The sequence below is a fragment of the Maniola jurtina genome, chromosome 18, assembly GCF_905333055.1.
Source record: "Maniola jurtina chromosome 18, ilManJurt1.1, whole genome shotgun sequence".
Classification (NCBI taxonomy): domain Eukaryota; kingdom Metazoa; phylum Arthropoda; class Insecta; order Lepidoptera; family Nymphalidae; genus Maniola; species Maniola jurtina.
The window spans coordinates 11,767,465-11,794,670 of NC_060046.1; the positions used below are offsets into that span (position 1 = coordinate 11,767,465).

Here is a 27,206-nt window from a genome sequence, read left to right on the forward strand (position 1 = left end):
TTCTTTCATTAACCTTTTATTTATTAACCGTTAAAGCAAGTGATATTTAATGACTTAAAGTCCGGGATCGAACCGATATCCTCCTGAATAGGTGCTTCTGCACCGAAGTGGTGGAAGCCTAGCTTTGAATAATCTAGCTACGGCCGTAGCCTCCCACCAGATTAGACCAGAGACAATTTAGAAATCATAAATTCCCAAAGTGCCCCTGGCGAGAATCAAACCCAGAATCTCCTATTTATAAGACCACAGCGCTCACCATTGCGCCAGGGTGGTCGTTAAAACATCTAGAGTAGGTACGCGACAGGTAGACATGGCAATCGGGGTGATGACGCCCTGCATACACGCACAACCCCTGCGTTAACAGGGCTGTCTCCATCTCTCGTTTCTTACAATCGTAGTTCCAATTTCATTTGAATATTATGAAACCAAAGTCCATGAAATTTTGCAGACATATTCTAGAACCTAATATCTGTGTCTGTGGTGTTTTAGATTTTTCTAAAAATATGTAGTTTTAAAATTACAGGGGCTCAAAGATTTGTATGAAATTTTTTAAGACCGCGTAACTTTGATTGACGTAACCCGGTGTGGGATAGCCGGGTGACGTGCGGGTGTGCGTGGCGTCCCCCCGCCTCATATCCTTATTGCCATCTCGACCTGTCGCGTACTATAGTTAATTTACCTCGTGCAGTCCACTTCATTTCACCCTCCCGTCCAACTGTCGGCGGTCTGAGCAAGTTAATATAACCTAATCCAGCTTATACGGTCTTGTGGGCTTGTGTGCTGGTGTAGGATTTAGCCTGCTGTATATTTAGACGAAATTTGGACTCCTTGTTTATTTGTATATGTATATTCCTTCTTCTATTAGCCTGAGAAGATCCCTAGCTGTACAGTGTAACAATCTATACATATAATAAAATTGTAGAAAAGTGGTGTCTGTACAATGGAAATATATAAAAAAAATACATATAATAAAATTGTAGAAAAGTGGTGTCTGTACAATGGAAATATATAAAAAAAAGTAGCAGGGGTTGTTATTATATCGATGCCGAACCCAAAATTGTAATTAATTTTTTTTTGTCTGTTAGTCTGTGTGTTTGTGCACGCTAATATCAGAAACGGCTTATTCGATTTAGAAACGGTTTTTACTAATATATTGTAGTAAGCTTCACTTAACATTTAGTGTTTACTTCATGTCAATCGGTTCATAAATAAAAAAGTTATGTCAATTTAAAGAATCACGGCGAACATTCACTATTCCACGCGAACGAAGTCGCGGGCACAGCTAGTAATATAATAAAATAGCTTATAAGCTATTGTTGCACTGTACATAGCACGCTCCCAAACTCTTTCCATACAAACTTAGTTTAGTTCTCATTAACCAATCAAACTCAATTAAATTTTGTTGACACGTTCTACAAGCAAATGGACTAAGAGCCAGCGCGTGCCAGACCTTCGTTATTTTATAAAAGCTGAAAGTTTCTCTGCGTATTGTCCCCAACACAGGGAGGGACGATCAGCGACTATGAAGTTTGGATCATGGTGGCTTAAGGAGATAACAGGTAATAAAGGTGTAAAAAAATCTGAAGTCAAAGTATGAAGTCAAATTTTTATTATATTTTCTTCGGAATATATTTGAAATCACGTCATGCATTGCCAGACACATATTGTCGTGGCAATCCCCTGCCAGACGCCCTTATAGTTATAATGATGAAGGGTGTCTGGCAGTGGGTTGCTAGTTTCTGGCAATGCGCGGCTATTTCTTATCCTGGAAAATCAAACTGTTCCCACGGGATTGTTAACCAAATTTTATGAAATCGGTATAGATATAAATAGTTTCATCCTAAGGACCGACATAGGCCGCTTTGTATCCCAAAAAAAAATCAAAGAGTTTTCACAGGATTTTGAAATTTTTTTTTCAACCACAATAATGATATAAAATAGTTTCATTCTCAGGACTGACATAGGCCGCTTTGTATCCCAAAAAAAATCAAAGATTTTTCACAGGATTTTGAAATGTTTTTTCAACCACAATAATATTTCTAGTGTTTCAAACGGTTTAGTTCTTTTTCTGGCAAATATATTCCAACCGTTTCAATTCTGCGGTGAGTATTCTTAATCTGGCAAATACAGAATATATTTCGACCGTTTCATTTTTGCGGTTAGTATGAATACAAACGGTACAGCGGTATTATAAATTCACTGAATTTTTGAGAGCATTTGAGAAGAATTTATTGCAGTTATTCTTCTAACAAAAGTTTTTTAGTGCTCCACAATTCAAACCCGCACACTAACCGCAGTAGAATCATCCGACCACGTAAGAGTTTAGCAGAATACGCAGCTTGTTGGATTGTCAGCATTCATCTTGTACCTCATAACTCCCAAACTTGTCGTTTTTTGTTGAATGACGCGCCTACCTCGACTTTTGTTAATCATGAGGCTGCTGCTTTTAAATGTGTTGTTGAATTTTTAACCCCGATCCAAAAAGAGGGGTGTTATAAGTTTGACGTGTATATATCTGTGTATCTGTGTCAGTGTATCTGTGTATCTGTCCGTGGCATCGTAGCTCCTAAACTAATGAACAAAGTAAGAGTGCGCTCTTTAGATCTCATCCTTAGTTTATTCCATTGTTACTAAATACTAACACATAACAACCCAAAGATGACTAAATCCAATTCCAATAACCATTTGCCTTAACTTGTAGTTTTAGTGATTTAGTATTTTTCAAACCCGCATTCTATAGCGTGCAAAACTCGGGTCAATGCCCCATCTACGACGCGTAACATAATTTTAACCGTCTGTCACGTAGGTAATTGAACCTAACAATATGGTCATAATATCAAATCTTGTTACGTATGCTTGATTAAGGCACATACAGCGATGGGCATAGCCTCGGGAGCTGCAAGCTGACGGAATACAACGTGATGTGAATTCTAGTTGAAATTGATCAAACCCACGGGTTAAATCTGAAACTAGCCGTTTGCCCGCGTTAACCCCTCTGGCGATGTGGTGAGTGCTGTGGTCTTTTTTTTTTTTTCTTTAAATCTGGCTTTACTCTGATTAGCCAATGTCAAGTTTGTAGTTATTTACAAGTTAGGGAAACTATACAAGTATGGACTCCGTCTGCGTCGGCGCCCACCGACATACGCGCGGCGCCCCTTTAGAGCGCTTCACAGTCAGTTCCACCACCAAAAAATACCAACTAACACAAGAACCAGCCACTCTTAACAAAAAAAAACACTCCAAACAAGCACAGCACGCGCGCCAGCAAACGCCATCACAGACGAAGTCCTGCTGAGGTCTTATGAGTGGGAGGTGCCGGGTTCGATTTCCGGCAGGGACAATGGGAATTTATAATTTCTAAATTGTCTCTGGTCTGGTCTAGTGGGAAGCTACGGCTGTGGCTAGTTACCACCCTATAAGCAAAGCCGTGCCGCCAAGAAAACCATTTCTATAGAATCCGATGGTATGTGCTCAATAAAACTGCCATACCTCTTCCAACAGCCTGCTTAACGGTTAAGGAGCGGACTGAATCTAAAAGGTTGGCGGTTCAAACCCCACCCGTTGCACTATTATCGAACTTACTCCTAGCACAAGCTTAACGCTTAATTGGAGGGGAAAAGGGAACATTAGTCAAGTTTAACATGGTTAATATTCTTTTTTTTTAAAGTTTAGCCGCTTACATCTTAAACTGTGTCATCTACCACCAGGTGAAACCAAACCAACAGAGATAGTTGTCTAAAGGGATCTAATCTGGTTTAGGAATGGTGTAACGGACGATGTAACTGTCTCGCAATAACCTATGTCATGATGTCACATGTACCTGATATGATTAGCGCGAGTTAGCCAGACGGCGACCCGGGATAATTACATTACCAACCATCTTCGAAGTATCCCTTGAGTTTGTAGTAACATGATAGATATAGAGTATACTAGCCGATGCCCGCGACTTCGCCCGCGTGGAATTAGGTTTTTCGAAATCCCGTGGGAACTCTTTGATTTTCCGGGATAAAAAGTAGCCTATGTGCTAATCCAGGATATTATCTATCTCCATTCCGAATTTCAGCCAAATCCGTCCAGTGGTTTTTGCGTGAAGGAGTAACAAACATACACACATACACACACACACACACACACACACACACATACAAACTTTCGCCTTTATAATATTATGTGATTAATTATCATCATCATCATCATTATCAACTGATATAGTCCAGTGCTGGACATAGCTCTTGTAGGAACTTCCACACGCCACGATCTTGCGCCGCCTGAATCCAGCGGCTCCCTGCGACTCGTTTGATGTCGTCTGTCCACCTAGTGAAGAGACTTCCAACACTGCTAGGTCGCCATTTTAGCACCCCAACTGGACTAATTATAGTTAAAAGCTTAGCATTTCTTTCTGTTATTCTTTCTTGATTTTTAGGGTTCCGACTTCCGTACCTAAAAGGAAAAACGGAACCCTTATAGGATCACTTTGTTGTCCGTCCGTCTGTCCGTCGTGTCTGTCAAGAAAACATATAGGTTTTTTTTGACAGACACGACGGACGGGCGGACAGACAGACAACAAAGTGATCCTATAAGGGTTCCGTTTTTCCTTTTTAGGTACGGAACCCTAAAAATCAAGAAAGAATAACAGAAAGAAGACCATTGCTATTTCACAGTTTTAAGATTTCACTTCTGTCGACAATTCCTAGTCAAACGGATTAGATGAGAACTTGCAACCTTTTCTATCTATTCCGCCCTCTAAACCGTTGAAACATCTGAAGCTCCAGAAGGATCTACCACTATATATCATTATACATAGCTACCTACCTACGCATCATATCAAAATTACAGCTTTATTTTACTGCTAAGGCAGGTCGAGAACTGAACGAGTCCACTTTACTTATAGATAGGATCATTACAGATACATAATATCATATCAAAATTACAGTTTTATTTTACTGGTAAGGCTGAACAAGTCAACTATTCTATACAGTGTAGATAGGATCATTATAGATACAGATCATACAGATCACATCATTATTACAGCTTTATTCCAGTACTAAGGCAGATCGAGAACTACAAAAGTCCTTTATACTTTGTAGATAGGTACCAGATTAATATACAGCTCGATTGTGGTAAAAATAATGACAGCTACAATGTCACGATCGCAATCACCTCTGATTGGTTGGCGCTGACTCACTATTGGCTACAGTGCATTATTACAACAAGAATACCATTTTAGCCAATCACAGCTATTGCTATTGTAATATTGATTGACGAAGGTTTTTCGGAATCGACCTACAGAACGCATTCGAGAGAGATCAGATAATTTTGCGTCCAAGATACTTGAATTAAAAACATGTTTTGCCAGAGCAATCATCAGCCTTTTTGCATCTAAGAGTAGTTTTAGTTTTATAGGACACTTGCACCGTGTATAACCAGCCAAAACGGCTTTGTCTTTAGTATGATGGGTTATCAGGCACCGAGACGTTCAACCGATCATTTTTTAAGCCATTGCCAAGCGCAATCATCAACCTTTTTGCGTCATGTATAACCAGCCTAAGCTGTTTTGTCCTTGGCATGGTGGACAGTCAGCCACGGAGACTTTGAACCAATCATCCGCGTTGCGGAGCGCAATCATCGGCCTTTTTGCGTCCATGAATAGGCTTAGTTTTAGGACACTCGCACCGTGTATAGCGAGCCTAAGCATCCTTGTCCTTGGCATGATAGATCGTCACGCATAGAGACAAATTTCATTTCTACCAATCATCTTTTAAACGTTGCTGAGCACAATAGTCAAGCCTCTTTGCGTCCAAGAGTAGTCTAACGGTGAAATCTATACAGTGCAATCTGACTTTGCTTAGACTAAAGACAGAGTTAAAACGAGACAAACGTATAACTCTAACATAAATCTGTCTCGCTTTAACTCAATCTTAAGAGGGGTCTCTCCGTCACTCGGTCCATACAAACGTAGTTCCAATTTCATTTGAATGTTAAACTACCAAAGTTCATGAAATTTTGCAGAATATTCTAGAAACTAATATCTATGCCTGTGGTTTCCAGATTTCTGTTAAAATATTCGGTTTCAACGTTACGCGGTCTTAAAAATTCACATACAAATCTTTGAACTCCTTTAATGTTGAAACCACATATTTTTAGAAAAATCTAAAACACCACAGGCACAGATATTAGTTTCTAGAATATGTCTGCAAGATTTCATGGACTTTGGTAGCTTAATATTCAAATTAAACTGGGACTACGATTGTATGGAGTAAGTGACGAAGAGAGCCCTTTTAAGTCTGAGCAAAGTCAAAGTGCGCTCTATAAATCTCACCTTAGCTTTAGGACACTAGTACCGTGTATAGCGAGCCTAAGAATCCTTGTCCTTGGCATGATGGATCGTCAGGCACGGTGACAAATTTCCACGACCCTCAGCTTTACGAGCGAGGGGTTTTTGTAGTAATTTGTGATCGGTATTATGTTGACAACAATGTAATAAATGTCCATGGCTACCGCGGATAAAAAAGATGAAGATTTTACAAGATTTTTTCGCAAGCTCCGATGACCGCAACTTGACCACTATTTTTTTTTTGTAATTTATGTATCCTACTGATGCATAAAACTTAAAGTCTCAATAGCTCAACTGTTAAAGGAGCGGACTGTAATCCGAAAGATCGGCGATTCAAATCCGTTGCACTATTTTCGTACCCACTCAAAACCTCACGAATTTCGATCACCGCTGACAACAGACTCAAGGGACCGACAAAGCCTCGTTACTCCGCCATCGGATGTCCGCCACAGCAGACCCACCACTGTCAAAACCGTTAAAAGCATGCCGGAACCACAGCACGCCTAACATCCCGAGGAACACACTGTGAACGACGACCCTGCCCGTGTCCATCATCCACAGGTCCTCCCGAGGGCTAGGGTTCGCGTGGAGGGCAATTCCCTCTCCACGTTCCCCATCCACCCCATTTCCGTCCCCCGTCACCAAACTAGACAGGCAAGAAACTGGTGGGGCAGCCAGTTATTGGACGATGATGAAACACTCATCACCAACCACCTAACACAGCCACACCCTCCGGACACCACAGAAGCCAGACCAATATAGACTAATAACAGCCAGACCAATAACAGAGCCATACCAATTAATGCATTGTATAAAGGTTGAATAATAATAAATAATATCAATCAATCAATCAATCAACCAATCAATTTATTTATTTGCTGATACAGGTTTTACAGGTGTAATTATAGAAATAGTCCAGCTGTATCACACCAAGCTGGCATGCAAATACATTAATTTTGTGTTCAAAATAGTGAATAGACAAATTAAATTAAAAGTAACATTTTCGCTTGTTTGGAATAAATGAAGTATACAATAAAAGGAATTTACAATTCTGAATACTTAACATTAAAAAAATATTACAAGTCTTAAAAATATTACAAGATTACTTAAAAAAATAAAATAAAAACAAAAATCTCATCTTAGATATTCATCAACACTATAAAAAATATTCTTAGTTAAATATTCGAATAATTTCTTTTTAAGGCCTTGTATTTTAATATGACACATGTCGTTTGAATGGTCCCCTAAAGAAGCCCCTATCTCAGTTATGAATTTCAGGTCATGCCATTTTTGGCGAAATTTGTGTTCGGTATATTATGTTGACATTAATATAATATATTATGTCCATGCCCTACGAATAAAAGATGTCTGCTGAGATAATTTAGAATATTTTTGGGCAGCCATTTTTTGTAATTTATCTACGTATCTACTCTATGGTAAGTAAAATGTTAAGAAAATGGTTTGGCAAGGACGATCGCATTAATCAAGTTGTGAAAAGGATTATTATAGTTACTTTTATATTTTCATGTAACTCGATCGGTTTTTAGGGTTCCGTGCTCAAGGGTTCCAACGGGACCCTATCCATTACTAAGCCTCCGCTCTCCGTCCGTCCGTGCGTCTGTCTGTTCTCAACGGGCTGTATCTCATGAACTGTAATAAGTACAGTGCTGACACTGTGTGTTTTTATTGCCGATATAACGACAATCTATACTCTGTACTAATAAATAAAATTGGAGTGTCTGTCTGTAATTTCGAAATAACTACCGCATATTAAGGTCATATGGTTATTTGAACGATACTATAACTGAATCATACGTTTTTAAAATTTTTGTCTGTCTGTCTGTCTGTTTGAAAAGGCTAATCTTGGGAACGGCTGAACCGATTTTGACGGGATTTTCACAGACAAGTAGAGAATTGACCAGGGAGTGTAACATAGGCTACTTTTTTAACCGACTTTCAAAAAGGGAGTTGTGTTTTTCTACCTATGTACACCGAAATCTCCGAGATTTCTGAACCGATTTGCGTCATTTCTTTTTTAATCGATAGAGGAACTTTGCGACATTGTTTCATAAAAATTTGGAGTCCAACTCCTCAATCCTGATGCTGCAGGGGATCTGACCAATCCACGCGGGCGAAGCTGCGGGCATCAGCTAGTTTATAATAAGAGTTTCAAATGGCCGCCATGTTTAAAAAAAATTACATAATATTTTGCGATGGTGCGGAACCCTTGGTCTGATTCGTACGTACTAGACAGATTTGGATGTAATGGCACCTTTAGAATCTTTCAAGTAAAAAGTGAATAAGGCATCTTCTAGGCAAGCGAGTTTCATCTTAGGCTGCATCATCACTTACCAGCAGATCTGATTGCAGTCAAGTACTAGTCTGTATTTTTTTTTAAATCATCCTGAGTGATGCACTTAATTTGCATTTATAGTATTAATTTGGAAGTTGGATTGATGATTTCTTGGTAATCAGTTTTCCTACGTAATAATTCATCTTTCTAAGGTCACAAGCATGAAGATTATCATTAATCCAACTGGCTCTATAAACTTTAATGTATAACACGGCCATTGCCCATGCTTTATTGTTGTCAGAATGGCCAATGGCCTTTTATTGGACACTAAAGCTTTTATTAGTTGTCTAGGTACTAAATACTAATGTTTGTGACATCTGGTACAGCCACAGGTACAGTGGTGTGACACTCACTATCTCAATACCTACTTGTCTCAGATTTGGTGCTCGATTGGATCAATTTAGAAAAAAAACTGGCCAAGTGCGAGTCAGACTCGCGCACCGAGGGTTCCGTACTCGGGTATTTTTCCGACATTTTGCACGATAAATCAAAAATTATTATGTATAAAAATAAATAAAAATCTGTTTTAGAATGTACAGGTAAAACCCTTTCATATGATACCCCACTTGGTATAGTTATTTTACATTGAAAATTTAAACACATTTTATTTTTTATTTTAATGATGTAATTAACCACAAATACTCGGTTTTCGGATTTTTTCCTTTACTTGTGCTATAAGGCCTACCTGCCTGCCAAATTTCATGGTTCTAGGTCAAAGGGATAATATGAGAATGCTAAACACTGCTTTGTCATGAATTAGTGGTTAAAAGAATAAGTAAATGGTTCTAGAATATTCCAAATCCAGGTACAAAGGTAAATCTAGGTACGAAGGTAAAGTAAGAGCCAGTTAACGTCTCCAGGTGGACACAATTTATTTCTATGAGCTTAAACCAATTAGTGAACTCCACTGCAGAGCTGCAGGATAGCTTCATAATATTATTAGCTCAATTATTTTCTACCTAGGGTAGGTATTAGGTATACACTTACAGGTTACCTAATCAATTTCTTACTTTGGAAAAGTGCTTTTAGTTAATTAAACCTGTTAATACCCCTAATATAAGCTTAATCATTCCGTACCTACTAATATATTATAAGTAACTAGAGAATGCCCGCGGCTTCGCCCGCTTGGATTTCAGTTTTCTTTAATCCCGTAGGAACTCTTTGATTTTCCAGGATAAAAAGTAGCCTATGTCCTCCCCCGGGATGTGTCCCAAGTCCATTAAAATCAGTTAAATTAAAAGCACCAAATTTCATTAAAATCAGTTCAGCGGTTGGGCCGTGAAAACGTAGCAGACAGACAGACAGACAGACAGACACTTTCGCATTTATAATATTAGTATGGACTAGAGAATGCCCGCAGCTTCGCCCGCGTGCGTGGATTTCAGTTTTCTTTAATCCCGTAGGAACTCTGTGATTTTCCGGGATAAAAAGTAGCCTAGGTCCTCCCCGAGGATGTGTCCCAAGTCTGTACCAAATTTCATTAAAATCGGTTCAGCGGTTGGGCCGTGAAAACGTACCAGACAGACAGACAGACACACTTTAGGAATAGACTATTCCTATACTTACGAGGGTTTGTATGAAAGTTTTTAAGTTATACGACTATCTATGAAAACTGGTATGATTGAGCTTTCGGGCCATAGAGTACGTTTTTCAGGATTTTTTGGATATTCAGACCCAGCTGATTTTCAAAATCCCACTCAAGCGAAGCCGGGGTGGGTTAACTAGTATAATATGACATCGCCGAGGTCCTGCTGCGTAGATACCAACTTCCTTACCTTTCTTCTCACAAGATTTATTTAAACAAGTGGGTATGGATGATCGTTTACCCTTTCTTCCCGTGTTAAGTAAAGCCCATAAATTCATAGAGAATCGTTGTATAATCCGGGAGGGTATTCTGAATATTTTTTGTGCGCCATTCGGAGCGAGGCCCAGATGTGTTTTATTCACGTAGGTCTTTTTGCAAGTGTAGTCGATATTCGATACAGCTTTATGATCGGTTTTATGAGGGAACTTTCGGCCATCATATACATGCCATATTTTTTTGAACCCTATAAGAATAACTTTTTCACAATAAAAATGATTGAAGGTATTGTAGATCCTTGAATATCATCTATTATTATATGTGTTGTTTCATCTTATATGTATGCACTACAGTGCATAGGTTGATCGAGATTACCCACTATTGAGAACAGGACTCCTGTCAGAAGGAGAAGGTCTTCCCTGCCTCATCGCCTTGCCAGGAAGGTTATCAAAATTCGGTGAGAGTTGGCCTCAACGAATAGGTTCGCATACCTAGTAGAAAATAATAGTGGTCAGATTTTGATGCTGTGTCAGTAAGGTCTGAAGATGTCAAGTTTATCAAGCTTGGGTTCGTTGAACATCAGACAATTAAAGAGGTTAATTATGGACAATTAAGGGGTTGTTTCAGAACATTCACCAAAATTTAACCCCTAACCTATTTCCATACCATGGCCCCTCTCACTCATACGGAATTGATTGATTGATCAATAATTACTCGTTGCACGAAACCAAGCTGGACGCTACTCACCATAGATGGCAGCACCAGTATGATACAGGCGAAGCTCAAGTAGAACACGCAAATCTGAATCGCATCGACGGAGCGTTTATCAATCTGCACTATATTCTATAGATGTTTCAACATAATATAACCGTTGCGTCGGTCCAGCTGGCGCCCCGAGCACAACACCTCTCGGTGAGAAATTTCCCTATTGGTATGTCGAGTACACAGACACCGTTCCCGTACATAGGAAAAGGTTTATTTCTTCGGCACAAAATAAAATATTTATATGAATATCAGGTAGGTAACATAAAATATTATGAGGCTTATAGAGGCCTAGTGCCATTGATCAGACCTAAACAAGCATAATATCCTGAGCAAACAATATTTGGAGGTCCTCAAACAACGCTCTGTCCCTTTTGTAGATATTTGGATTGAATTTTTCATGAACCCAATTTAAAGCAACAAGTGTGATAAATAATGGACCATTCTGCAAAATAAAATAAACGCGCATTTAATATTTACGCTCAATTCCGGGCCCGCGCCGTTTACATTGCTTAGTTATCCTCGAGGGGTGTGACTTCCGGGGTAGGGGCCTGGGCAGACAGGATGCGTGACGGCAACCGCAAGGCGACAACCTTGACGTGTGTGTGTGTGTGTTGATGGCTATCTTCTTCCTCTTAGGCGCTATAGTCTTCCCCGACTAATCGTAGTCGTCATTTCAGCTGTGACTTGCCATCCGTCTCCACTCCTCCCTAACGGATACCTTTCTTGAACACTCAGAAGTCTCAGATAATGGGATTTCCATTGTGGCCTTTATATTTTGATCCGTTCATCACAGGGGCGATCTGTTTAGCAGGCTTAGACTGCATCATCAATTGCTTAGGCGAGATGGCAAGTCATGCTATTGGAAAAAAGAATTACGCATTGAATTGAAAATCTCCACCTTTTTGAAAATAGGTTACAAATGAATTTACGCTGCAGTAGCTTTAAGCGTTTTGTATTACATGAAAAGAAGGTAAATGTAAGGAAAGAAGGTACCCTGCAATAAAACAGGGCTTTACGGCAGCAGCGTAGTCCATACGTATGCTTTGCAGAGCCTTCAAACATACAGTATCTTATTCTACAAGTCACTTCGTCGCTACCGTCACGCGTCGTGTATGTTCAGGCCCTTAACTAACAATATTAGGCGAAATTGTTAATTTTCTCGAAATTCTTAACGGATTATTTATTTTGGCAGAATTTTGTCTAAAGTCTTTTAATTGGCTCACCTCAGCTTTTAAATCATACATAGATTAAGAAAATATAGTATCATCAATATCATCTTAACCCGTCACCGATCCACTACTGAGCACTAGTCTCTTCCTCTCCCAATGAGAAGGGTTTAAGCCATAATCCACCACGCTGGTTACGAGCTGAATCGCAAACTTCACACACCTTTGAGAACTTTATGGAGAACTCTCAGACATGTAGGTTTCCTTACAATGTTCCCCCTAGGCTAAACTAAACCACTAGGCTTTAATTTTTTTTATATTATATTCACCGCTTTAAACCTTTAGTTTAAAATAAAACGGAAGAAGTCCGTTTATTTTTCTTTAAATCCAGTTATCTCATTTAGTTAAGTTTCACAAAAATCTGTATCACTATAGAAGAAAAGAAGAAAGTTAAAAAAGGTAATACAATAATGCTGTTAACCAAGAAAGGATACCCGAGTCTGAACTATAAATTACAAGATAATACTAACTGTTTACGAGCAATCAAAATTAACTGCTTCGTTACTTCTACTGTTGTTTCAAGTGGCCGAGATATTTCTTACTGTTTACGCCTAATGCAGACAACCGACAATAGTCGATCCGACAAAAAACAGTAAAAACACAAAGTACGACATATACGGAGTACGGACACGGACAGACAGACAGACAGGCAGCAGAGTGGTATTATAGGGCCCGTTTTTATACTCTTTGGGTACGGAAACCTAAAAAGGTAACACAATAGTCAAGCGTACCCGAGTCTGAACTATAAACTACAAGATAACACAACCGTTTACGAGCAATCAAAATTAACTGCTTCGTTACTTCTACTGTTGTTTCAAGTGGCCGAGATATTTCTTACTGTTTACTTACTCCTAATGCAGACAACCGACAATAGTCGATCCGACAAAAGTCAGTAAAAACACAAAGTACGACATATACGGAGTACGGACACGGACAGATAGACAGACAGGCAGCAGAGTGGTATTATAGGGCCCGTTTTTATACTCTTTAGGTACGGAAACCTAAAAAGGTAACACAATAGTCAAGCGTACCCGAGTCTGAACTATAAACTACAAGATAACACAACTGTTTACGAGCAATCAAAATTAACTGCTTCGTTACTTCTACCGTTGTTTCAAGTGGCCGAGATATTCCTTACAGTTTACGCCTAACGCAGACAACCGACAAAAATCAGTATAAACGCTAATTACGACTACTTTTGTAGAATAAAAATCGGTCTCAGACAAAAACGGCCTTAGGGATTGCTAGTCTAAGAAGATAATGTACAAAAAACTGTAAAAAACTACACCGGTATAACATACTAACGTAAAACAAGAGTTTTACAATGTCTAAAAATTGTATTTTTTAAATTCAGATACAAGTTAGCCCTTGACTGCAATCGTTACCTTGATGACTGACGATGCAATCTAAGTGGGCTAAGAATCTATCTAAGCTATCAACAAGAAAAAACCGGCCAAGAGCGAGTCAGACTCCGAGGGTTCCGTACTCGGGTATTTTTTCCGACATTTTGCACGATAAATCAAAAACTATTACGCATAAAAATAAACAAGAATCTGTTTTAGAATTTACAGGTAAAGAAAGCCCTTTTATATAATACCCCACTTGGTATAGTTATCTTACTTTGAGAATTGAAACACATTATTTTTTTTTTATCCTATTTTCCTTTATTTTTTTAGGATTTATTCCTTTACTTGTAATAATAAGACCTACCTACCTGCCAAATTTCATGATTCTAGGTCAACGGGAAGTACCCTATAGGTTTTCTTGACAGACACGACGGACGGACGAAGGGACAGACAGACAGACAACAAAGTGATCCTATAAGGGTTCCGTTTTTCCTTTTAGATATGGAACCCTAAGAACCCTTGTTTCATACTTTAAAAGGAGATAATAATTTTATTAAAGTGTCAAACAATATATTTCTATTTCCTTATTCAATCTGCAATGTGTGTTGAGCGTAGAACAATGCAGATAAAACCGTCAAAGAGCAATACAATGGCCGCCCCCCCCCCCCCCCTCACTGAACATGTCGCCGCATTGCTTAGAATGGATGCTCTGTATGTTGCGCTTGACAACTTGCACGTGACGCAAATGTCGATATAAGTTTATATGACTGTGTCTAGCAGGATTCTACGACTTTGTTCGTGATAGATATACTCGTACCTACGTTTATCCATACTAATATTATAAAGGCATACCTAAGTGTGTCCAATTCGCTTAACCGATTAGTATGAAATTTGGTACCGAGGTAGCTTGCGTCCCTGTAATTGACGTAGGAAACTTTTTATCCCGGAAAATCAAACAGTTCCCACGGGAGCTTTAAAACCTAAATCTACGCGGATGAAGTCGTGGGCATCCTCTAGTTACAAATAGTAGGTATTTGTTGTTATAGCGGCCATAGAAATACATATTCTGTAAAATTTTCAACTCTACCTATCACCCCCCGTCCACACACTGCCCATGTGGCATGGGAAGAAACGAGGAACGGAGGCAGAGACGTAGTGTGGCCGCGTTACTCGCATGTTCTTCGTTCATGCCCATCGCTCCCTATTTTTAACCACCGATCCAAAAAGAGGGGTGTTATAAGTTTAACGTGTGTATCTGTCTATCTGTCTGTGGCATCGTAGCTCCTAAACTAATGAACCGATTTTTTTTGTTTGAAAGGTGGCTTAATCGAGAGTGTTCTTAGCTATAATCGAAGAAAATCGGTTCAGCCGTTTGAAAGTTATCAGCTCTTTTCTAGATACTGTAACCTTCACTTGTCAGGAGTGTTATAATTTTTTAATTTACACTTGTGTCGATATGCAATAGCGCGCATGCCGCCAGAGTTTCGACGTCCATCGTGTTGCAAAGACAAGCGACCTAGTGCGGCGCGTCGCGATTATTTGCGCGAGTAGAGCAGTGTGTGGACGCACAGTTACGGTTCATAAGTATACATCGATGTTCATGAGATACAGCCCGCTGACAGACAAAGGGACGGACGGACGGACAGTGGATTCTTAGTAAGAGGTTCCCATTGGCACCCTTCGAGCACGGAACCCTAAAAATGAAAATTAGCACGTAAAACATTTTATTGATATAAAAGAAACAGTTTGCAAACCGGGCAGAGGCGCATCGCTGTTCGGAATACAAATAAGACTCAATCAAAGCAGACCACACTCGGTTGCTTTGTAACTCTTCGTGGCTTCCTTTCAGATTCCTGTAGAAACGTGCTTGAATAGCTTCTTCCTGCAAGCTGCACCTGGTAGGTTATATATTAAGGTCTTGCCTTTACTTGCAGCTATTTTACTGTACATAAGTGTTTTGTGTGTACCTAGAATTAATTATATAAGGATAAACTAGCTCCAATCCACTGTTGATTATTTTTTTCAATTCAAGTTTTTGTATCTACTTATATTAAGTTGGAAGTGGTACCTATGCCACCTTTTTTTTTTTCGAGGGGGAAATCTTCATAAGATACCCACTCGGGTTATGTGGGATTTGTACCCACTAAAACCCCCTCGGTAGCCCTTCTCAGCACATATTGAGAGGCTCCGGGAACTCTGACGAACGTGCGCCTATGCCACCCTAATAAGTTTCTATGCGATGTTTCACTCGAACGCTAAATCGCTTGGCTACACGTCCTTACTGGAAAGGTGGTAACTAGCCACGGCCGAAGTCTTTCACCAGCGAATCAAAGTCTCTTATAGCCAAAAATCTAAGCTAAGTAATTCAGAAATAAATACAAAAGTCATTCATCAACACGCAATCCAAACCCTTGGGTTATAAAACTGACATTTCATACAGGTAGGTTCCCTTTATAATGTGACAAGGAACAAGGAAAGTATTTTGCTAAGTTCCTACGGGATAGAGAATAAGGATGATTTAACCATATTTTTGCCGAAAGTCGTTGAGGTCCCAAGATGCTAGAATGGCGCCCTTTCACCGGAAAACGCAGTCCTAGTAGACCCGCACTAGGTAGACAGACGACATCAAACGAGTCGCAGAGAGCCGCTGAATTCAGGCGGCACAAGATTGGGGTGTGGAAGTCCCTACAAGAGACCACTGTTATGTGTGATGATAATATTTTCAGGTGAAACCGTGGGCGATTGCTAGTGTAGTGTAAAACATGTTACATGTGGCTTTTATGGTGTACGGTTTTCAAAATTTTAAGCATACGTCATCATTATGGATCAATACTTGTCCCCATAATGTGCCCATAATCCAAAGATAAATTAGAATACATCCCCTGAATTCAATTGAACAAGCCATAATGGCGGCGACGGGATTAGCCGCAATGAAACGGGGTCTTAACGGGTTCTCACGACGTAATACACCAGGTATACGCCCGTTACACCAACCTCTATTTAATTGCCACCTAGAGAAGAATAAATATACCTAGTACTAGGTACTTACCTATACTTTAGTTTTTATAAGCTGACAGTGCTGATTTTACCAACGTCGAGTGACGTTTAATCGAAGAACAAGTGTAAATTAAAAATTTATAACACCCCCGACAAGTAGGTTACAGTAACTAGAAAAGAACTGATAACTTTCAAACGGCTGAAACGATTTTCTAGGATTATAGCTAAGAACACTCGATCAAGCCACCTTTCAAACAAAAAACATTGCGTTGTCCATGTGCGTGTCCTCTCGACACATGGGAGTCTTCCAACAACTTCCACCTTTGCCTGTCACGCGCTATCCTTTTCCATGTTGCTCCTGCTACTTTTCTTATGTCATCTTACCATCACCTGTATTGTTTCCCTCTTTTCCTTTGTCTATCTCGAAGTAACCTTTCAGTTATTATGTGTGTCCATTTTTCGTTGCTTTCCCTTATCATAAATGACAAAGCAACGAAAAATAGACAGTCAAAAGTTGAACCATTTCAACTTTTTGTCTAAAGTGTCTTGCACTTACACACATATAAGTGCAAGACATACTATATATACTATACCATGTTATAAATAAATGGCTACTAAAAGAAAGATATCGCCAACTTACGCACATACATTTTTAATTCTCGTCGATACGCAGAAAGTTACAACTAACGAGCGCAATAACTCTGACCAACTTATACTGAACAACTATATCTATTTGGAAGCATTCCAAAACGGAGGATATTCATCAATTAAGCTTTAGGGGATCCGCAACTATCTTTAATGGGATATCTACGCACTGCAGTTCCTTAGATTTTTTTTAACATGTTATATTATGTAGGTCATAAGACTAGTACTTACCTATATAGGTTATTACGGCTATACTCATATATTTAGTCGATATAAGGCTGACCGAACCCCTCCGGAACCCTTATAGGATCACTTTCTTGTCTGTCTGTCTGTCTGTCCGTCCGTCCGTCCGTCGTGTCTGTCAAGAAAACCTATAGGGTACAGCTTCCCGTTGACCTAGAATCATGAAAGGCAGGTAGGTAGGTCTTATAGCACAAGTAAAGGAATAAATCTGAAAACCATAAATTTGTGGTTACACCATATAAAAAAATTAAAATGCGTTTAAATTTTCAAAGTAAGATAACTATACCTTGAAACTACTTGGACTTACATCGACTAAATACGTGAGTAACAACCTATGCTTATATAATGAAAATCACTCATGGCTCACTCGTCCACTTAAAGTAATTTTCCGCAGTGCTCATAAATCCTAAGCGATGGAACGTTCACGTTTTTAGAATAACTATTACTCAATCAAGTTAAATGGCCCATCCGAAGGGACGCTGATGTTTTAGGCTTCGATAAGTAACTACTGCTATTCATAACATATCCACTTTCGGTCAGGAAGCGGTTGGAAACAAGATAACAAGGGACGGGGTAATATTTTGTGTATTGGAAAATTATACACAAGATAGCGTAATAACTAGAGAAAAGTTTATTAATATCACAGTTTACGATAGTTACGGAATCTCTAGGTTAAATTCTAAAGGTTGCCCGGTCTAGAGATTGGTCCAAGCAATAAGGCCGCCTTTGCACACAATTGCTTTTTCTGTTTTCTTCTTTCTGTGTTGTGTTCCTTTACATGTGTTTTTGTGTGCAATAAAGTGTTCTATCTATCTATCTATCTATGTCTAATAAACGCCGAGGCTTCGACGTTAGTACATTTAACCCAGGTAGCCCTAAAGTAACCCTATTTTTTTTACGTCACAATGGCCTAACATTTGACACTAGATGATGCCCGCAGCTTCGCCCGCGTGGATTGGTCAGATCCCCTGTAGCATCAGGATTGAGGAGTTGCGGAATCCAAATTTTTTATCGAACAACGTCGCAAAGATCCTTTATCGATTAAAAAAAATACGCAAATCGGTTCAGAAATCTTGGAAATATCAGTGTACATAGGTAGAAAAGCACAAATCCTCCATTTTTCAAAGTCGGTTAAAAAAGTAGCCTATGTTACTCCTTGGTTAATCCTCTACTTATATGTGGAAGTCTCGTCAAAATAGGTTTAGCCATTCCGAAGATTAGCCAGTTCAAACAGACATGAAACTTCAATTTTGTTTATTAGTATAGAATAGATATCGTCGAAAAATTGCGAGCCGCCACAAAAGAGACGGCCTTTATATAGAGAAAGAGCCAGTGCATGCCAGACCTTCGTTATTTTATAAAAGCTGAAAATTTCTCTGCGTTCCCCATTCCCCAGCACGGGGTGGAACGATTACCGGCTATGAAGTTTGGAGCGATGGTGGCTTTGGGAGATAACAGGTAATAAAGGTGTTAAAAAGGTGCTGATCGTTCCTCCCTGTGTTGGGAACAATACGCAGAGAAACATTCAGCTTTTATAAAATAAAGGTCTGGTACGCGCTGGTTCTCTCTCTATATGGACAAGTGTAAATTAAAAATTTATAGGTAACACCCCCGACAAGTGAAGGTTACAGTAACTAGAAAAGAGCTCATAACTTTCAAACGGCTGAACCGATTTTCTTGAATTATAGCTAAGAACACTCTCGATCGAGTCACCTTTCAAACAAAAATAAACTAAATTAATATCGCTTCGCTAGTTTAGGAGCTACAATGCCACAGACAGATACACAGATATATACACAGATACACACGTCAAACTTATAACACCCCTCTTTTTGGATCGGGGGTTAAAAATGGCAAACTTTGTTTCCTAGTCAAAAGGATTTTTAAGATTACTTTAGAAACTTCACTAATCTATCCATCGAATCTATCAAAAACAACAGAAACTGTTAACAATCACTGTAAACTGACCCATACATCAAAACTTAGTTAATAGTAATTAACAAATAAATCATGGGCGTCCCTTCTACCCTAATTAACGGTCAAGGCCCATTAAGGATACCGAATTGTTAACTAACGATACTTTAATTTATTTAGGAGCGCACAACATTATTCTTGAAATAATTGGGATTACACAAATCTCTAACTGATGCCCGCGACTTTGTTCACGTGGATAGTTTTTTTTTTAAATCCCGTGGGAACTCATTGATTTTCCGGGATAAAAAGTGGCCTATGTGTCAATCCCGAAAATAATCCCACTCAATTCCGAATTTCAGCCAAATCCGTCCAGTAGTTTTCCTTGAAGGAGTAACAAACATACCCACATACACACAAACTTTCGCCTTTTTAATATTAGTGTGATTATTTTTTGTTTAACCAGGTAAAAAAGAGAACATTTCAATGATAATATTTAATAACAAGTCAATTAATCAAGGACAAAACATACCCAAAAAACTCTCACTAAAAATGATAAGTAGTAAAAAAAATAAAAAAATAACAATTTTTGGATCTTTAATAAGTCATTTTTCAATGTTACACGTATGTACATTGTTATTTTTAATATACACCGATTTATTAATTCATCAATTCGTCGCCACAATATTGCACTGGTCATCAGCTGATATCATTAATTGGTTTAGAGATTATTCTGAATCCATGTGAGGAAGGATGTTACCCGGGTATACACTGAAGGGTACCCGGCTTGGCAACCATCTGCAAGTCCAAAGGACACGATTCCAACCTGAAACAACAACAAGTAATGACTCCTTCTGTCTGATCCAGGACTCGGACCTGGGATCCCATGATCTACAAGAGAATAAGCTAGACCAACTCAAGGTATGAAGTTATAAAAATCAGGCAACAGAATTTCACACCTTAATAAATTCGCCTTGAGAAACATGGATACATAAAACATATAATCCAACTCGGCTGGACTACGTTCAGGAATCTTCAAGATGTCTTTTTGTCCAAATTTCTACAGTTTTTGAAGACCAAAGTCTTCGAACAGTGCATATTGCCAGTGATGGTATATTATGGATCCGAAACTAACTAACAGTCAACTAACTAACGGCCGAAACTAATAATTAATCTACCTGTAATCTGTCGATAAGTTACTTAGCAATGTTGTTATTCGTCAAAAGTCTTTTTGACAAATAACAGCGTTGCTAAGTAACATATCGACAAGTTAAAGATAGATTGAGCATTAATTTTGGCCGTTAGTCGCTAACTATAGACCTCATATTATAAGCTCAAAATTTCTTGGCGGGCGATGGAGAGATGGAGATGGGAGATGGCTATGCTTGGAGTTTCTCTACGTAACCAAATGAGAAATGAGGAGATCCGTTGGAAAACCAGAGTGACCGACATAATTCAACGAGTTGCAAATCTGAAGTTTCAACGCGCAATTGCGCAGAGCACATAGTTTGAATAACCGATAGACATTCACGGCCTTACTATAAGCTCCATCTTAGGCTGCATCATCACTTACCAGCAGGTCTGATTGCAGCCAAGCGCTAGTCATTAAATTTAAAAAAAAACCGGCCAAGTGCGAGTCAGACTCGCTCACTGAGGGTTCCGTACTCGGGTATTTTTTCCAACATTTTGCACGATAAATCAAAAACTATTATACATAAAAATAAATAAAAATCTGTTTTAGGATGTACAAGTAAAGCCCTTTCATATGATACCCCACTTGGTATAATTACGTTTTACGGTTTTCAGATTTATTGCTGTGCTTGTGCTATAGGATCTACCTACCTACCAAATTTCATGATTCTAGGTCAACGGGAAGTATCCTGTAGGTTTCTTGACAGACACGACGGACAGACAGACAACAAAGTGATCCTATAAGGGTTCCGTTTACCTTTTGAGGTACGGAACTCTAAAAACATGGCCTGCCCACTTCAACCGTTAAGGTTTAGGTTAAGGCCCTTAATCATCGTATAAAATCTTACCAGAGTCCGTTTATTTTTCCACTTAACCGTCAGTGGTCCCCCTGAATCGCCATCGCAAGTCCCAACTCTACCACCACCGTCGGTACACAAATGGCTTGCGTGTAGAGGTATATCGAATCTACTCTGGCAGGCCGCGTTACTGGTGATCTTCAAATTTATATGATGTAGGGAGGTTGTACTTGGGAAGCCGTTTTGTGCTGAAAAAAGTATTATTATTGTATATAATATATTAATAAAAGTATTGATATTGATTGCCAAAGGTTTCTGAAGCAGAGCTTTTATTAAACGTATGGGATGAGTACGTAAATAGTAAGGAGGATGAGTAAGTAAAACGGAAACAAAAAAAAACGAATACACCACCTCTTCTACTGAGCAGCGCCTATTATTATTATCGCCCATTGATGTGAGTAAGACAGAGTTACACTTGTATCTCATGACGTCTCAGATTTTTTTTTATTTTGTGTCAAATTAGCTCTTGACTACGGTTCCACCACGATAGTCTAACCTACTAAACCTACAGGCTAACCTACAGGTTAGCTCGCGTTTATCTTAGAGTATAGCAAAGAGTATGGCATGGTAGATCACATTATAACGCTTCATTAAACTCATCTTTAAATACATACCATCCCTCATCTTTCCGTACCCAGTGGCAACCGCTTCCAACCCAGCATAGTTCGGCTTCGCGTCAGATGAAGCTGGCAATGGGACTGCTTGAATACTGTCTGCAAAATAAAAACTATGATAACATATTTCCCTTTCCTTTCCAAAATATTTTTATTGAGAGGCACACTCTTGACTGGGTGCTAATAAATGATGATTCAGTCTAAGGTGGAAGGGGTATAGCGGTTTCAGTACGGGTTTAACTCATACCCCTATTTGGTTTCCACGCGGCATCGTGCCGGAACGTTAGATCACTCGACGGCACGGTTTTGTCAGTAGGTTGGTACGAGTAACTAGCCACTACACGGTTCGCAAGAAGACACCTAAAAATCCGGCCAAGTGCGAAACAGACTCGCGCACCGAGGGTTCCGTAGTCGGTATTTTTTCGAAATTTTGCACGATGCATCAAAAACTATTATGTATCAAAATAAATAAAAATCTGTTTTAGAATGGCCTGTACATTTAAAGCCCTTTCATATGATACACCACTTGGTTAAGTTATCTTACTTTGAAAATTGGAAATACTAATTATTATTTTTTGTAATGTAACAACAAATTCACGGTTTTCGGACTTTTTCCTTTATTTGTGCAATAAGACCTACCTTCTTGCCAAACATGATTTTAGGTCAACGTTAAGTACTCTATAGCTTTTCTTGACAGACACAGCAGACGGACAGATGGACAGACAGACAGACAACGAAGTGATCCTATAAGGGTTCTTTTACCCTTTTGAGGTGCGGGACCCTAAAAAGCATTTGATCATATAAACAACTTACTACTGTAAGTGACTCTGGACATCTTGACCATGGCGATGTCATGGGTTATGTCCTTTGTATTCCAGTTGGAATGGACGACGACATCCCTGGTGGTGATCCTGGTACCGCCGGAGAATATCTTGAGGGAGCCGAGGACTATGGTGAACTGCCTGGCCTGGATCTGGCCATCCCACCAGCAGTGAGCTGCTGTCAGGACCCTGGTGTTGGAGACCAGAGCTCCCCCGCATAGAGACGTTTGGCCAGTGGTGAGGGTTACTACGATGCCAGCCTGGTGAAAGAAATGTTTGAACATTAAGTTTATTTTTTTCTAGATATTACTTATTATTTACTTTGCAGGGATGCAACGTACGAGTAGATACTAATGTCTAATGTATCTGAGTGTGGTTATTTTGTAGTATTTGAAAAAAAATAAGACACCATTTTCATAAATAGGGGTAGACGGCAGGAAACGACTTTGTTTTATTAACCCCCGACCCAAAAAGAGCGGTGTTATAAGTTTGACGTGTGTATCTGTGTATCTGTCTGTGGCATCGTAGCTCCTAAACTTATGAACCGATTTTAATTTAGTTTTTTTTGTTTGAAAGGTGGCTTGATCGAGAGTGTTCTTAGCTATAATAAAAGAAAATCGGTTCAGCCGTTTGAAAGTTATCATCTCTTTTCTAGTTACTGTAACCTTCACTTGTCGGGGGTGTTATAAATTTTTAATTTACACTTGTACTATAGGTACACGGTGTGCAAAAGCGTGATTACTGATAAGGTACCACCAAAAAAATGCGATTTTTTTTTAATTCACAATATTATATAGCAAATAAAAGATCTGGACTGACACTAGAGGTTAACGAACGTAAATAGGCCATTCAGGGTCAATGCCGCGTCGTAGGTGGGACATAGACCCGAGTTTTTCACGCTATACATTGCTAGTTTGAAAAATACTAAATCACTAAAACCACAAAATGAGGCAAATGGTTATTGGCTTTGGATTGTGTTTAGGTAGTATAATAATAACCCAAGTTTTTGCTAGCATTATGGTTACATATATCGTTAATCAAGTTAATCGTTAATTAAGTTAATCGGTTTTTTAAATCCATGCGTATGTAATCCTGGGCAAGAGCTACCTAGGTCCTAGTAACAAGGATGAGCCCACTGGGCGTCGCGTCGCGCAGGGGAGGTACCGGCGCACGTTCGTAAGAGTTCCCGGAGCCTCTTAATATGCGCTGAGGATGGCCATCGAGGGGGTTTTAGTGGGTACAAATCCCACATAACCCGATCTCTCCTCAAAGAGGTCGGGTATCTTGTGAAGATTTCCCCCCCGTCAACAAAAAAAAAAGGTCCTAGTAACAAATACAGTCGTAGTAGTCGTAGAGCGTGTATCGTCGCTATTAATTTTCACTTAATGAGGCGTAGCAATATTGACTTTGGATAATCTAGTTACACAAGCGGTTCACATCTAATCTCAATTAATTTGAGATAATTGATGATCGACATCTGTGCAGTGTATGTGATGCAAGTGTATACAGGGATGTAATTAATTAATAACAGTAAGGCTTTAAGGCATATAAAGGTCTTCGCACACTACACCGACTCGACTACAATCAAGCCTTAATCAAGCTAGCAAAAGTTAAAGATCATGTTGATATCGAGAAAGAGAAGGGCCTCGGCGATAAGATGTAATATGTTGGCTCGCAGGTTCGCCCGATGTAGTAAAGAGACAACAAGTAAATTAAAAATTGTGACGACTAGTGAAATTTACCTAGAAAAGAGCTGATAACTTTCAAACGGCTGAACTGATTTTCTTGGATTATAGCTAAGAACACTCTCAATCAAGCCACCTTTCAAACAAAAAAACTAAATTAAAATTGGTTCATTAGTTTAGGAGCTACGATGCCACAGACAGATACACAGATCGGGGTTAAAAATAACGCTCTTCAAGGCATACTGCCAAAACTTCTACTCGGGAAGCCTGTGGTCAAATATTCGAAAAAGGCCATAGACACCCTAGGGGTGCAGTATAATAATAATGGTTTCATGATGCTCTTGAACTTGCCACGGTTCTGTTCAGCGTGAGGTATTTTTGCTTGAAACCAATGACTTATTCGCAATAATGCGGAAGAAGTCATCGTCACCACCACGAGGGTGAAACACCGCCAACTTCCTAATTACGGGCTATTAGGTATTGAAATTAACAAAAATCCAAACAATCACAATTTTTTGCCCCGACTGCGACCTGGGAATCGAACCCAGGACCTAGCCATCTGCAGTCAAACATTCTAACCACTAAACCAACGAGGTACACAACACCCTACAAACTCCCCAACACACAAAGCAATTATTGTATCGTGTCAATATTCGTTGAGAACCCTGCTTACTATAACGCGTTGTAGAATCTACATCTCCTGAGGATGCTCCGGTATTGGAATAAAATACAAGCTAACTATGAGAAAAATGGTTTATATTTTATTTCCATGTAAAGACTTACTCTAACTCTTTGGAGTTAAGTGCATTTTTAACCCCCGACCGAAAAAGAGGGGTGTTATAAGTTGGACGTGTGTATCTGTATTCTGTCTGTGGCATCGTAGCTCCTAACTAATGAACCGATTTTAATTTAGTTTTTTTGTTTGAAAAGTGGCTTGATCGAAAGTGTTCTTAGCTATAATCCAAGAAAATCAGTTCAACCGTTTGAAAGTTATCAGCTCTTTTCTAGTTACTGTAACCTTCACTTGTCGGGGGTGTTCTTTAATTTACACTTGTATGCAAGCAAATATCACTTGCTGTAACGGTGGAGGAAAACAAGTGAGGAAACCGGCATGCCTGAAAGTTCTCCATAATGTTTAAAGGTTTGTGAAGTCTGTCAATACGCACTGGGTCAGCGTGGCACACTAAGTATTATATATGGGTTAGACATTAGACCACAGAAATCCAAATACTAAGAAGCATTAGACTTAGACCCTTCTCGGTCTGAAAGGAGACCCGTATAACTTTTATGAGCTGGTGAGGGCTTTATAATGATGATGATGATGTTTCTGTGATAGTTTCACTTGATGATTCGAAAGTACTTAGGAACTAGTAAATCCATACTAATATTATAAATGCGAAAGTGTATCTGTCTGTCTGTCTGTCTGTCTGCTACCTTTTCACGGCCCAGCAGATTAACCGATTTTGACGAATTTGGTACAGGGTTAGCTTATATCCCGGGGACGGACATAGGCTACTTTTTATCCCGGAAAATCAAAGAGTTCCCACGGGATTCCCAAAACCCATCCGCTTAACCGATTTGTATGAAATTTAGTACCGAGGTAGCTTGCGTCCCTGTAATTGATATAGGCAACTTTTTATCCCAGAAAATAAAACAGTTCCCACGGGATCTTTAAAAACCTAAATCCACGCGGACGAAGTCGCGTGCATCCTCTAGTCTTTATTAAAACAAATTTCTATATGTCTTAACTCTTACCTGGTATGGATACAAAGTAGCGGAAGAAACTTCTTTACCACCAACAATTCTGCTAACAAATCCCTCTTCACTCATCAACTTATATGCTTTCGGTATACCAATCGCTGCATGGTAGCCCTTTCCGTTAAAAATGTCGCCTTTACTTCCCAAAAAGTATAAAAACTGTATCAAAAAATAAATTAACAAACCCATGTCAATAGTAGAAACTAAATGAAATATACTAGTGTTTGTTGTGAAATGTTTATTTATAAATACGTTTTACATGATATTAATAAATTAATTAACTGAATCATAACCGATAACGTATCTTGAATCTAGATTAGTTATCGTGAGATCATTAGGCTAGGGACACATCGGGGAAAATCTCTGGCGCAGATTTCTATACCCATGGCTTCTCTAAGATGGGTAGAACCGGTGAGGGTGACGCCAGGCGAGACAGATGCAAAGTCCTCAGTTAATTCAGATGATTCTTATTCACAGGAAGGAGAGTGTATGTACAGAGGGTTCACAGACTTCGCTAAAGTTATTAAAGAAAACAATAACATTGAGATTGCTCTAAGTAATAAGACCGCCTTTGCACACAATTGTTTTTTCTGTTTTCTTCTTTCTGTGTTGTGTTCCTTTGCATGTGTTTTATGTGCAATAAAGTGTTCTATCTATCT

At 39.2% G+C, this 27,206-nt stretch overlaps 1 protein-coding gene and 1 long non-coding RNA gene across 2 annotated transcripts; one reads left to right on the plus strand and one right to left on the minus strand.

Moving 5' to 3' along the window:
* Positions 1-2,447: 2,447 nt before the first annotated feature.
* Positions 2,448-17,651, plus strand: LOC123874278. Its single transcript, XR_006797881.1, has 3 exons — positions 2,448-2,457; positions 12,671-12,678; positions 17,448-17,651. It is a non-coding gene; the product is annotated as an uncharacterized LOC123874278 (long non-coding RNA).
* A 2,550-nt stretch (positions 17,652-20,201) lies between these two features.
* On the minus strand, positions 20,202-26,800 carry LOC123874277 (brachyurin-like). Its single transcript, XM_045919520.1, has 5 exons — positions 26,545-26,800; positions 23,097-23,364; positions 22,284-22,382; positions 21,661-21,857; positions 20,202-20,447 (listed from the first exon to the last, which is right to left on the minus strand). Exons 1-5 carry the CDS (start codon positions 26,734-26,736, stop codon positions 20,343-20,345), a joined length of 861 nt encoding a protein of 286 aa, XP_045775476.1. The 5' UTR covers positions 26,737-26,800; the 3' UTR covers positions 20,202-20,342.
* Between the last annotated feature and the right edge of the window lie 406 nt (positions 26,801-27,206).

Excerpts from the sequence above, each read along its gene's own strand:
- LOC123874277 (XM_045919520.1), bottom strand. The coding sequence starts at position 26,736 with ATGGGTTTGTTAATTTATTTTTTGATACAGTTTTTATACTTTTTGGGA. Across the intron at positions 23,365-26,544 it reads CTACTTTGTATCCATACCAG|GCTGGCATCGTAGTAACCCT; the intron begins GTAAGAGTTAAG and ends TTCTTTCACCAG. Across the intron at positions 20,448-21,660 it reads GGAAAAATAAACGGACTCTG|GTTGGAATCGTGTCCTTTGG; the intron begins GTAAGATTTTAT and ends TTGTTGTTTCAG.